Source organism: Oreochromis niloticus, linkage group LG10, assembly GCF_001858045.2.
Source record: "Oreochromis niloticus isolate F11D_XX linkage group LG10, O_niloticus_UMD_NMBU, whole genome shotgun sequence".
Classification (NCBI taxonomy): Eukaryota; Metazoa; Chordata; class Actinopteri; order Cichliformes; family Cichlidae; genus Oreochromis; species Oreochromis niloticus.
Window position 1 is genome coordinate 18,602,977 of NC_031975.2, and position 13,975 is coordinate 18,616,951.

General features: G+C 39.1%; 1 protein-coding gene across 1 annotated transcript; it reads left to right on the plus strand.

The window, feature by feature from the left end:
• Positions 1–9,022: 9,022 nt before the first annotated feature.
• On the plus strand, positions 9,023–13,334 carry bnip1b (BCL2 interacting protein 1b). Its single transcript, XM_003446963.5, has 6 exons — positions 9,023–9,106; positions 10,496–10,588; positions 10,719–10,810; positions 11,059–11,166; positions 12,047–12,165; positions 12,263–13,334. Exons 1-6 carry the CDS (start codon positions 9,023–9,025, stop codon positions 12,457–12,459), a joined length of 693 nt encoding a protein of 230 aa, XP_003447011.1. The 3' UTR covers positions 12,460–13,334.
• The last annotated feature ends 641 nt before the right edge of the window (positions 13,335–13,975 follow it).

A 13,975-nucleotide genomic window follows, 5' to 3' on the forward strand; every position in this document is an offset into this window, starting at 1 on the left:
GAATAACTTTGGTTACTTGTTATGGTAAAGTCCTTGAAGGAGATGCTACCTATTCTGGGAATGTTTCACAATTCAAGCAGAATTGATTTATTTGGAGGTCATATTAAAACGAGAAAAATGTGAATTTGACAAAGCTGAATTCAGACTGGCGTGAAGTGAGTCTGCTGATGGTAAAGTTTGTGTTGTGTGATTGAATAACAGCTAGTGCTACACACACACATATATATATGTATTTTTTACTGTTTTCCGTTCCGTCTAAAAAGGGAGAAATGGTGCTTTTTCTGAAACTAGAATGACGAGTATCCATGATTCATATTTGATTCTTAGACTAGTTGTAGCCTAATGACTTGCTCTCCCCTTACCGTCCATAGCTATTTTCTTAGTAGTGATTCAGTTTTGTAAATAAACTATAAGTTAATATGTATCTTCTAAATGTTAAATATATGTATAGAATACTCTATCTTATATGTTTAAAAAAAAACGAAAGCACTTTGTCCAAAAAAGAAAAAAAAAAACAAAACAAAAAGAAAAGAAAAGAAAAGCATTTTTTTCTCTTCCATTTGCTGCTAAATGGCCTGGCGTGAATGCTGCAAGTGTACTTGACGACTACTTGCTTGGATAGGTCTATTGCCTGACTCTGCTAGGTCTGTAAACTAGCGAGGGGCAGGTGTACGGCCTGACGAGGGTTAGATCTACACATTTCTGGAGCCATGACATGATATGAGCGCACAAGAGCGTACCATTGCATGGCTTTGGGAAGCCCAGTGTCTTGACAGGATAGGTCTATTTCCTGGTCAGGGACCGAGTGAAAGTATGTTTGTGGTCTTAAAAGAAAACAAAAATTTCAAAAAAAACAAGAAAAAAAAACAAGAGGGTTTTGATTCCAGGGCCCCTACGTTGATCTTGATGCTGACCCCCTTGGCGTCACGATTCATTTGCCTTCAGTAGAGGTTTCCTATGGAAAAACTGATTCTGCTTTGGCTTCCTCTTCAGGGTGATGTACAGTGTAGACACATTTCTTCAGAGAGCTATATTGTTATCATTTGTAAACTGATTTCTACTTGTGACTTATTGAGGAGGAGGGTTTAGCCTGGGGCGGCCAGGAAGAGCTTGTTTGAAAGACGTTGTTCCCGGCCGCCTTGGGGGAAGTTACTATATCACTGTACTGTATGGCAAGCCAATTACAAATGGAGACTCAATCCGGACACTTATTGCCTTCTTAAATAACTTTTCACACACAAACAAAAATAACAACACGGCAGACAAGTCGGCTGCCCAGAGGGGCGTGCCTGACATTGTTCTGCCGATATGGTCAACAACAACAACAACAACAAATCAATTCAGCCTGACTGGCTCAAAACAACCTTGACTAAAGTAGCAGACGTGGTGAAATGTATCTGAAAGGAAATGTCTCCAAAGGTTCGAACTGCTTTGGAAGCGATGCTTTCAGGTATAATTTCATCCAGGTCTGGCAAGGGGTCAACAGTGGTTGAAGGGCCGCTGGTTGACGGCCGGCTGACAAGAGGAGCGTGCGTGTGTTTTGCTGTCGATCACAAGGCTGGTTACAAGAAAGAGTCCTCACAGGTTTTTACATTTAACAGAATAGGCGCAAGCTGTGCAACTTTACATTCAAACCAGGAGACTCTGTGGCATTTTAACAGTCAAGGAAATGAGTGAAAATCCACGCCAGTAAAACTATTCCTTATATTCTTTTCTGTTTTTTTTTTTTATTTCTGATTGCATAAATCCTATACAGTCAACTGTTAAGCTAATAGAGTGTGTAACTTTGTGCTACTCTTGTCCAATAAAAGCTACGTGGATCCATAAAGCTCTTCTTCAGCAAATCAGGGTAATATCGTTCTTCTATCTGACATATGTGATGACATATAAAAATCAAAAGAAAATATATTTATGTATTCCAATTATTGTCGCCATTCTTTACTCTGTACAAAATATTGTGCGTACTGTATGTGTGTGTGTGTGAGAGTGTGTGTGTGTGTGTGTGTGTGTGTGTGTGTGTGTTATGAATCGTTAATGTCAATCACTATGGTGCAATGCTCTATAAAAGTTAAAAGCAAAGGCCAACAGACTTGTTACAAAAAAACTCACAAAATGTCACCATTTTGTCCAAATTTGGTCTTCTTGCAAACACAATCTGCAGCATCTTCCTCTCTGAATGGTTTCTACTCTGATTTCCAGTCGTGATCCAGCTGGGGTTCGTCACATGGTGCTGATTACGCCTCGTTGTCCTGAGAAATGCTACGAGGATTTATAAATACACAGCAACAAAAAAAAGGCACCCATATTCAGATGTGCTTACAGAAAACACTCTCCGTGTGATTATTTCATTCAGTGTAACTATGATCAGACCAGACTTCCGCCCAGATCACTTTCACTGACTCACTGTCGGACCAATCAGAGGAAGAGTTGTACTGTTTCTTGTTTAAAACAACAACACAGTTTCTGTGCTATCGACTTGTATGATCGTTATTGTTAAGCGTACCAATACTTCTTTTATAAAAGCCAGTCTCAGGGATTTGATAACACCGCTCAAAGCCACAGAGGTTCTGTAAAAGATCACGTGGATGTAGCTTCATTCAGAAGGAGCAGTTTTGAATGATTGCAATTAAGTGCATAGAAGTGCTCTTGAGAGGGTTTTTATAGGGTAATGCTTTGTTTTACAGTGTGTAATAATTTCCAAAAAAATGTCCAGTAAGTTTCCTCCAGTACAGCTTTGTGTAATTTGGTGCTAATTCAGGAGAAAGTATTGAAATCATAAACTTCCAGTTATATTAATTGGAGTCCAGCAGGTCAGCTCAGTGTGCCATTTTTCTATAGCCGGAATTATAAACGGTGATTATTTACTTGGACTAATCAGTTTGTCTACATGTAAACCCCCCCCCCCCCCTTTTTTTTTTTTTTTAGGTTATGCTTCATGCTCATCCTCTCAGTTTATTGGCTGCAGTAGATGGCTGTCTGCTGCAGCCAACAACCGGTAGAGACCAAAACAGAGCTACAAGGACAGTCATGTGACCAGTTTTTTTTTTTTTTTTTTTTTTTTTAAAAGATCTTACCGTTCCCCTTTATTGGTACCAAAGTACATATGGTAATTGTTTCCAGGAAGCTTCTTACCCTGTAAAATAGACATTACCAAAAAAAATCATCACAAGAATAAAAACGTTAAATGACCTAACCTCGGGCTAGCTGTGCTGTCAGGTCTAAGAGTCTGGCTTTGAGGGTTTTTTGTGTTTTGTTTTTTGGCATTTCAAATGTATATCCTGTCTTGTTTGAACCCTTGTTGCTTGTACAAACAAAAACGTACTACTACCCTCCACATTTTCCCCCCAAATGAGAACGCAGCTGTCTCTGCATGGCGATTCCCTGCATAGCGCTGAGAGAATCATGTAATGTCTGTGAGTTCCTCGCAGATTGGGAAAGAATTCGGGAAAGGGTGTTCATTGTCACAAAGTTGTTGCATGGCTTTTTGGGCTCTCTGTACGCTCTGTTGTATGATTTCATACTTGCTGCTATTGAATGAGCACAAAGAGACATCAGATTTTGGTTTAGGGTGTCCATACCACAGTTACAGTATATTTATACCACACATACCTGTTGGGGTTTTTCTTTTGTTTGTTTGGGTTTTTTTGTCCCCCCAATCTTTCTTTTTTCCCTCCCTGTGGCAGTTAAAAGACCAACAGCATTACTCACCTTGCACTTGGTTTGTACACTTAAAAGGAAAAAAAAATATTTTGAATATGATGCCTGCTGAACCAGGTGCCTTAATCAGTTATATGAGAACACAAATCTGCACCTTCTGTCAGTCTGGAGGGGGTTTCCCTACAGAAACCAGGGACTGGGTTTCCCAAAACCTAAACTTGAAGTTCAATAATGAAATGAAAACCTCATCTGAACCCTAAATCAGTGCATTTTATAGAATAGTCAACCTTTAGAGGCAGATGAGAGCCGTTAATCGTGTCTCGATCGTAGAATAGCCTTTCTGAAGAAGAGCAGAAAAGACAACCTGTAAATTGAATTGTTTTGGGAAACCTGGTTCTGTTTTGAACTCTTTCTCTGCCCACTATGCCACGTTATCGTGTATTCTGCATTGGCTGCTGCTGCTGCTATCACCGCTGGTGTGTCCGCGTAGAGAAGAGCAAACTTCCACTGTGTCTGAGACAGAGGGAGACTTGGGCCTGCTTTTTACCTAGACAATTGCAATGCATTCTTCTTCTTCTAAGGTTTCGACACGGAGCACTCTGTTGCTGCCTTTTGAGACCTTGTCGAGACAGGAAAAATAAAGATCCCAAATAAACGCGAACTTTCCATTTCTTAACTTTGCTATTATGAAGTGCCAGACCCTCCTTGAAGTCAGTGTTGGCACTGAGTCGCAGGTTGCGAATGAAGCGACAAACTGAGCATGGAGGTACACTGTGGTGCTAATCTGTCAGTGGCTGGGTGCTAACATGGCTGTGTTAAATAGCTGTATTAGCCATATTATTCCTTCTGTTGATGACTCTGGTCAGTCTTGTGTTTCTGACTTCTGACCTGCTGTATGCTGATATAGCGAGGTATAATTCTGCTGCTGCTGCTTTGCTGATGAATGTAGACTAGTCTTCCTCAGCAGGATCATACAGACAGACGAGTGTTTGGCAGAGCTTTTCCTGTTGTCTCAACAGAGGGAGACTCTTTGTCATCAGGATCCAGAAAGATCATGAATGTTGTATCTTTTAATGGCCGCTGTCCTGCTTGTGTGTTTCAATCTTTTTTTTTTTTTTAATTAATATTATGGTTTGATATTTATGCTCTGACTCTATCAAATGTTGCACTTTTTTCCCTAAATTATATTTTATTGTCATTTTCTCTGATCCCAGTGTTCTTGCCATTTCTTTATTTATTTGTTTGGTCCTGTAATTTAACAATGCAAGGAGACAATGATTGAAGCTAGACTTTAAAGCTTTCCACTGAAGCAGTCTTTACCACAAGTCAGAGACTTGTCATGAGATTCACAGATCTTAATCAAAGTCACAATGAAACTAGAAACTGTTCATACAAAAAGTATATATAGATTTTTTTGACAAAGATCTAATTAGTATAGAAGAGAATTAGGACCACTGGAAAAAATCTTCAAGTTTTGACTTTTTTCTTAAAAAAAAAAAAAAGGCTGAAATCTGAGATTTAAAATCAAAATCATGAGAAAAAAGTCTGGAAAAAAAAAACTGGGAAGTATATTTCAATTTTTTCCCTCAACCTATTCTGTAAATAGCTTTTACGTACGTACCTGTAATAGCATCTAGAGATGTAAATGGCCACTAACTAATACTCAGAGATAAATAAATTTGTTTACAATTAGCTCACCTATCACAAATTGGAAAATAGACACTTTAACATAACGATTACAAAACTTAAAAAAAGTAAAATGTGAATCGTCCTATATTAGTTATTACTTACTAATATTTACTCTTTTTGCGCAAATAGAGTTATGATTGGCGTGACTGAGCTTCATGAGGTATACTCTACTGACATGTACCCAGACATCCTCTTGCATAATAGTCTAATAATGACTCCCTCCATTAAAGGAGCATTGCAACCATTTTTAAGTGGTAGATGATTTGTTTTCTTACTATAACTTAGCTGAGAAGTTTGATGTCACTGCAGCCAGCAGCCAGTTAGCACAAATACTGGAAACAGGAGGCAAAGTAGGGCGGTTCTGCCAGCACTTTATAGTCACAAATGCATGTTTGTTTTTTTAGGTGATATAGATATATACGGGGACTCTCTTTGGCCAGTCAACCAAAAGAGACTTCAGATGTTTGCTGTGATGAGAGATGGAGACTTAAAATGAAACGTTAAGCAGATGTAAGACTGAAGATGGTCTAATGAGATAAAAATAATTAATTATTTTCTAAGTAAACAGGTCCGAGTCAGACTGTAGTTTCATTGTGAGTTTGAATTATCGCTGTCTGTGAGGCCAATGAAGCGGAAGTTTAATAAGTCCTGAGAAAAGCTCGCTGGGTCACCACACTGAACCTTGCCTTCAGGTGACTCTTTGGTCATGACTCTGGGCTGAGGTTCAGGTGCTCCACCACCACGGAGCTGAGGTCAGGAGTTGGCTTGCTTGCGGTCTCTAACTTTTGGTGGGGAAATTGAAAATTTAGTTTTAAGGAAGTCAAACTTTACCACTGCGCCAGAGATGTTTTGCCCCTTCTAGGTGCTTTTTTAATTTTTATTTTTTTCAGAAGGGCTTTGGTTCGCAGTTGTCTTGTCAGGAAACCCCTGAGATTAGCCAGGGGCCACTAAAGGCTGGTGGGCAGAGACCCCTCACCTTCCCCTTTGCAATGAATGATGGGGAAGGGTTAATCTCCTCTTCCGGCAGACTGATTCAAGCAAACAACCACCCACACTTAATAATAATAATAAAAAAGAAAACCCCTCTTTCTATTTCTACACACGTCCAACTCATCATCCAAACACTGCAATGATTTACATCTCCTTCCAGACTTGCCAAAATGCATGGAGCAAGAGACATTTACCGAAAAAAGACGACATTTATCTTAAAGCATCTGTTTGGTTACTATTCTCTCTTTATAAATTTTAATAATGACAGACAGACGGAGGATTATAATAGGAAATCCGTACAAGTCCAAACATGTAGAGGATGTGGAAGGTATCGGCCATACTGAGCTCCACAGCTACATGCCATTGTTACGATGCTTCTGGTCTTGTATGGTATTTGACTCGATCAACAGCATGGGATCTTTCTGTAGTTAGTCCTGTGTGTGTTCCTCTCCCCAGTCTCAGTAGGAGGGCTGTACTTCATTGCTAAGTGCTCTATAATAGATCTCTTGGTGATTATAATTTCATAAAGAAGCAAAACCTGCAGAAAAAGTGTATCCTGCTGAAACTAACTTGATCCTCTCTTTAGCAATGACGTCTATATTTGTAGTTCACATATATGCCTGTTCAAATACAATATCTTGACAGTTGTTATATTTATGTTGTGTAATAAATGTTGTGCTGGGTTTATACTTTTGTTTTGACTAACTTTTTGTTTAACGTTGTATTTTTTTTTTTCTCTTCTTGGAGGCACAGTTGGTGGCTTTATGCACAGGCATGGAAAAGTTAAAGACATTTATTTTATTATTATTATTTTTTTGGTTTGTACTGTAACAGCCCAATTCTCTTTCAGAGCTTCTGACAGTTTTTGTCTCTGGCTGCTCGACATTCTGCAGACACCTGCCCTGAATCTCTGTTGTGTTATTGTGCCTCTCTCTTTATTTTCTGTTCTTCTTCTTTTTTTCTTTTTTTTTTTAAATCGTTTTTCTCTGTTGTATCAACCAGGAGTTGGTACCACAGCTCTGCTTGTAACCGCGTTAGTCTGATTATGTTTATTGATTTTAATATCAAAACAATAAAACCATTAGCACCCCAGTCTGACTCTTGTTTATTTAACTGACTGTGTGTGAGTTTTCCAACCTGATTTTTATAAATGCTTTTTGAATTTTCGTCGCTTAAAAGGGTATTTTAAGCAATGGGTTCATAAAGAGTTCAACAAGATATGCAGATGAGCGTTCCTGAGTACACAACAAATCCAGTATTACAGCAGCAGAAGACCACACCAAGACTACAATCAGCATGGGCTCACTAAAATTGCATTGTATTTGGTGCAATCAGCATGAAAGCATGGATCCACCCTGCCTTATATCAACAGTGGCGGTGCTGTAATGTTGTAGGGTACAGGATACTTTCTTGGTATCCTATGGCATGCAGTGTTTCTGGTTGATTTTTGAGTAATGCCATATTATCTACTCCACAAGTAGTGCCCGTGAAATGGAGAGACACCTTTATCCAGCCAAAGAGAACCACTGATAGGAACACTTCTGCTGATGGCTCTACATTTATTTTTACCACCAACAAATCTCATTGGGAGACTACAACTGAAAGCAGACAGCTGCTTCTACTACAGATACAATTTCCTTGATTCTTTCTTTTATTATACTCAGTAATTTCATAATTCGGCTGGGTGTAGTATAGTTCAGTCATCCTTTACTTTTTTCTCAAACAGGAGAGATGATTTAATATAATTTGGTGCCCTACATGTACACCGCAGTGGTGTGTGGGATGGCGTTTCTCCCCCTCCCAACCTTTTTATAATGAAAGAAAATGTTTCCCAAAGCAACAATGTGGCTCACTGATGTGTTTATTAGGTTTGGACACATTCAGAAAAGGGCTGCATCTAAACAGGAAGTGCTTATGATTAGGTTCTATTCATGGTTTTATTGTCTTTTGTATATGACAGTATTGAAAAAGACCACATTAAAATAACTCTTCCACTCTCGTATTGTACATATTTTGCCGGTTTGCTGCTGTTTAGACAAAGTATATCAGAAAAAGGGAGAAATCTCTGTCTGTCTATTCTGTTATCTTGACAGGGTTAGTGCTGGGAACACGGGTCAGACATGGGCCTTCTTTTTCCTTTACAGGATTTCCACAAAATTAGCTGGTGTAAAAATGACACAAGACCCCCCTTTTCAGTATGTACTGTTAATACTAACATTTAGTAGAAAAAGTAATAGTACAGTCTCTATCCATGATGTTGATGATGTTAATAAAAAATGCTAGTGAGTATTTATATTAGTAACAGCCGAGGCTGAATGAATTTTAGTAGCTTTTTTTAATTAAAAAATGCCACTTTTGAGTGTCTAAGTATAGTTTATATATTGCAAACTTAAAATTATTTAGTGGTTCTGTTTTATATGATGTTTAAACATTTGAAAACATTTAAATTTCAGTGTGGATCCTGTCTCTCCAATAACTAAGGACAAAATTATAGTGGAGCCACAGAATGATAAGTAACTGCACATTTTTTATTTTAAAAAAGGAATTATAAAATCCTATTTAAGTATTTTTTTGTTCCATTTTTAAAGTAACATATTTATTTATTCCACGGATAATTAACACTGACTACCGTTGGTCCTTCGTCTTTACCTCTTTTGGACCTCCAGCTTGCCATACAAAAACAACAATGGCGTCTTCTACGGATGTTCACGTCCGAATTTGCGCACAAGAAATTATCAAATATGATCTGGAAATTAAAGCTCTCATTCAGGTAAGCAAAGAAGAACAAGCGCCTTGTTTGTCCTTTCATCCTGAGCCATTTCTGAACCGTTGGTAACTCTGGAGAGCTGGCTGAACATGCGCACAAGAGGTCTTCAAGTTGAGCTAAGAAGAAGCTAACGTTAAGTTTCCGACAGTCAAAAGACACAAAACATTCTTGATTTTGTTTAGTTTAATTAGGCAACAAATCATTCCCGAGACAGTTATAATGCCTTTTAGTAATTAATCTAATTATTCAAATAACCGAGAGAAGAAAATGATAATTTACTATCAGATGTTATTTAAAAAAATATTTACGACGCACTCTTTGTTTAGTTCTGCGTTCGTGATATCCTAATTAGAAGGGGAATTTAAAATAAGTTAAAACAAATTGTTATAGAAAATGTAAAAAGTATGAATATCAAAAAATATGTAAAGTTTTTTTTTTATGGAAAAAAAATATGTGAAAAAATTTATACTGTATAACCTGAGCCAGGTGGTGGAACGGCGGTAAGCTGAGGTGCAGAGACACCTGTCCTTTCAAAAAGTGACCGCCAATGTTTCTTTGTCTAATGTCTTTGGTTATATTGCTAAATAGCTCTGGTCAACAGGATTTAAAAATGGATTTCCTATATAAAGTAATACAAAAATGACATATTTTGCAAGTATTTATATGGTTCTACATTACATTGCAATCAGTCAAGTCCTTTTGGCCATTTGAAATATCTTTATACAGCTGTTATGTTTGTTTAGATATCTGCTGCCCTCTTGGCCAGATCATCACTGACAGATGATGTCCATTGGTGAGGGCCAGAATGTAGAACGACCACTAAATCTCTTGTCACCACAGCAGGCGATTAGAGTGCCACATCCCCTACTCTCCCCTCCCCTCTCAAGACCCCGAGTTGCTTTGAACACCACTTGGGGGCAGCAGCTCATGTGGAGTAGATTTCTCAGCCACCTCACACTCTGCTGCAAACTGCTCCACTGCAAGCTGGAGGTCATTGCTCGATTAAACCGCCGGACCACATCAGCAAAAAGCAGAGATGAGATCCTGAGTCCACTGAATTTGACTGCCTCCACCTCTTGGCTGCACATAGAAACCGTCTTCCAAAAAAACTTGTGAACAGAATCAATGATAAAGGGGCAGAGCTGGTGGAGTCCAGCATTCACAGGGAATGAGTCTGACTTGCTGCCAAGCTCTCAGTACACTGTGTACAATGACAAAACACTTTATAACAATGGACCAGATGTCTCATACTCCTAAAGCACAAGCTTCTTTGCTCACACAAAGATATGTGCATTTATGAATTCACACGATATATGTCTTACTCGATGTGATATAATTATAAAATATAACTAATACATTATATTTAACTCGATGTGTGTGTGTTGTCTGTAGGACATCAGGGATTGTCCAGGACCTCAGTCTGCTCTTGTGGAGCTCAATGCTCAGGTCAAAGAGAAATTCAACAAGCTGAGGCTCAGAATTCAGGTCAGGCCTCAGCTACACATCCACACGGTGCTGCATCTGACAGTTTTTTGGTTTTTTTTGCTTAATATTGGATCTGTATCATGTAATGCCATGATGTTGTTGTTTTTTTGGGTTTTTTTGTTTCTTCCAGGATCTGGAGCAGATGGCCAAAGAGCAGGACAAAGAGTCAGACGGACTGGCCATCCAAACAGAGACCGAGAGCCAATGGAAGCAGATGCTGAGGTGTTTAGACACAGACACACACAGACACATCTAAAAAAAATAAGCGTGTGTAGCACCAGTCATTTTATTTTCCCCTTGAATCACTTGCCTCGTGTTCCAGTGAATATGTTGTTGTTGGTTTCTGTTTTGTTGTGATGATAATGTAAACTGGTAATGCAGACACAAACGAGCACTTAAGATGGAAAGAAAACTAAAACAGAAATTTTCAGTCTCTAAATTGTTTGCTTTTTCTTGTCTGTTGGTTTCAGCAACCAGACAGCGTGGAGAAAAGCTAACCTGGCTTGTAAACTTGCCATAGACAACATGGAGAAGGACGAACTGCTGCATGGAGGGGAAAACCACAACACCAGACAGAGGTAAATATATTTTCTGCCAAGGCTCTGCTACAGAGCACTGTACTACGAAGACAGTTCAGTGTACCCCGAGTTTGTTTGCGTTATATAGATTCTTGTACTTCTACACCTGGTTAGAGCTGCTGATATGCAGTCTGAACTTTGATCACAGTGTTTTTTGAATACCTGCAGCCAAACAGGAGGAAATTAATGTCACCTGTATTCATTTACCTGGTTTCTGTTTTTTTTTTAACCATCATCTGTTAAAGGCTGATGGGGTATTATTGTTACCCTGCCGGGCAGAGGCATCATACACACCTTGAGAACAAGGCTGCTTAGGATTTTCAAACTGATACCATAGTTTCTGTCAGTAACTTCTATCCTCTGCTTCCTGTAGTTATTACCATTACACTGTTTTCTTCCTGTTTTTAAGCCCAGGCCACCAATAATATTTCTGTTTTACACAGATGTGTGTTTATGTTTATGGAGTGTTATCAGATGAGTCACAGTATGACAACTATGCCAAAACAACAGCTAATCTGATATACAGATACACTTGTTAACATCTGTAAAACTATCTTTTGTCTAATGTCTGTGGTTTAAAATGCCTTCATGAACGATTATTAAATAAGATTTTTTTTAATTGTTGCTTTTGGTAATTTGTGATTAAAAAAATTGATTAAAAACTGGCACAAATGAACCAAAAAGATAAATGAATATAAAAATAGAGTGGCTAGTTGCACTGGTGGTAGAAACAGAAGGTTCCAAACTACTTAATGAGAAAAAGATTCCTTCTAGTCTCCAATAAATCACTTTAATATAATCTAATAATAAATTAGGCATGTCAGGACCCATCTGCTGTACTTCACCTGCTCTGCTCTGTGTGTGTGTGTGTTTGTCTCAGGAAAGCAACCAAGGAAAATTTAGTGGAAACCAGCAGCAACATCACAGAGAGTCTGATGTCTATCAGCAGGATGATGTCTGAACAGGTGAAGCAGAGTGAGGACACCATTGGCACTCTAGGTAAAAATCTAATTCTGTGTTTCCGTCTCCTGTCCACATTTCCTAACCGATCCTCCTAAACCCTTAATGCCTTTAATTCTTCATCCTCCTCGTTCAGCCACCTCATCCAGGACAGTGCAGGAAACCAACGAGGAGTTTAAAAGCATGACAGGAACCATTCACCTGGGCAGGAAGCTGATCCTGAAGTACAACCGGCGGGAGCTGACAGACAAGCTGCTCATCTTCCTTGCACTAGCCCTCTTCTTCGCCACCGTCCTCTACATCCTCAAGAAACGTCTCTTCCCCTTCATTTAGTCGGTCGCCTAGGTCCGTCACCCGCTGGATCTGTTTTTCCTCAAGGAGGTGGGGACTGGCTTGGAAGGAGTTACCACAGTGAATTGTAGGAGGTATGAAGTAGCAGCATGAACCACATGGACTCTTAGAAGCAGCACTGAAACTGGACTGTAGGACACAGAGGCGGCGTGAAGTGGGAATAATACGCAATATGAAGGGTTGGGAAATATCTGAAGCTCAAGATCCACTTCAGCAGTGAAAGGAGCAAAGTGAGTAAAACTGACATCCGGAGTTTCATAGAAAACATTAAGAAGCCACAGCCTGCCTCCAGTAGATATGGTTATACAATGCATTGTCAAAAGTTTGAACGCATGTTGCAAATGGTCACAGTTGAAGAAGGGATCTGCTGCTTTTTAGCCTTTTCCTTGATGCCTCACACTGCCTCCCTGGTGTTACAATAAGGACTCCCTGGTTTTTGAGTGACTCCGTTATCTTAATGTGACCATTTCTATCATTCTGGATGATGGGTCTTTTTCAGAAAGCCTGAACTTGAGGAAATTGTGTTTACATTGAAATTTACTTTAAATTGAAGTAAATACAGAGAGCTTAAAGGTTCAGATGCTCATATTTGCCAAATTGTGTGTGATTTTTGAAATGTTGATAACTTGAAGCACACTGTAGGTTTAATAATGCAATAAGACGGCATCTACAGATCAGCAGCCTGTATGCTCATGTAATACCTCTTTGTCCCCCTTCAGTCCAACATAAAAGGAAGAAAAGGTAGTCTGTGATTCTGCCCTCATGTCAGTCATGTTGAAAGGTTGGGAGTCAGTGACTAAAGCAAGGGACCACTGGAGGCTTGTTTTAAGCCCCTATTGCTGCAAATAAACATAAAATCCATCCCAAGAGGTGATCTGTGTGACATAAAATGTTTCAGCTTATGCAAAATATTCACTTCCTCCAAGCGGAGGGCAACCGTGTTTGAATTCAGCTGGAGCTTCACTTTTACAGAGACAGGAAGAAAAGAGGGGACAGAGAAAAGTGAGCAACATTGTAGGACTCCATCTGCTCCTGTTGAGTCATGGTTGGTTTCTGTGCTGTAGTAGTGTCTTCTGACTTAAGCTGTAGAATTAAAGAAAGGCCGGTTAAGATAAGAAAAGCAGGGTTCAGATGTGCTGTTTTAAAACCCCCAAAACAAAGTGGGTTGCCCTCCTAGAGTCCAGTATTCTACATATTGCACCTTTAATTCAGAACTGGTCAGGGTCATGGTTGCAAAATGCAGCAACCTTTGTTTTTGTTTACTTTTTTGTTATAAAGCATGAATGTGCTCAGGAGAGTGTATGTAGTGCATGTCGTGCCTTCCTTCCAGACTACTGAACCAGTAATCCGATGAATGATTGGTGCCCTGAAAGGTGTCAGATTGTGTGAATGTTGAACAAAAGCCCCGTGGGTTTGAGTTCATTTAAAAATCTTAAGCACCAGCAGATGTCTTAAAATTTAAAATATCACAGTTTGAACTGCAGTGCTGTTAGAAGAC

Coding starts and splice junctions, on each gene's coding strand:
- bnip1b (XM_003446963.5), top strand. CDS start 9,023: ATGGCGTCTTCTACGGATGTTCACGTCCGAATTTGCGCACAAGAAATT. Junction 10,811..11,058: donor CAATGGAAGCAGATGCTGAG/GTGTTTAGACAC, acceptor TGTTGGTTTCAG/CAACCAGACAGCGTGGAGAA. Junction 11,167..12,046: donor AACCACAACACCAGACAGAG/GTAAATATATTT, acceptor TGTTTGTCTCAG/GAAAGCAACCAAGGAAAATT.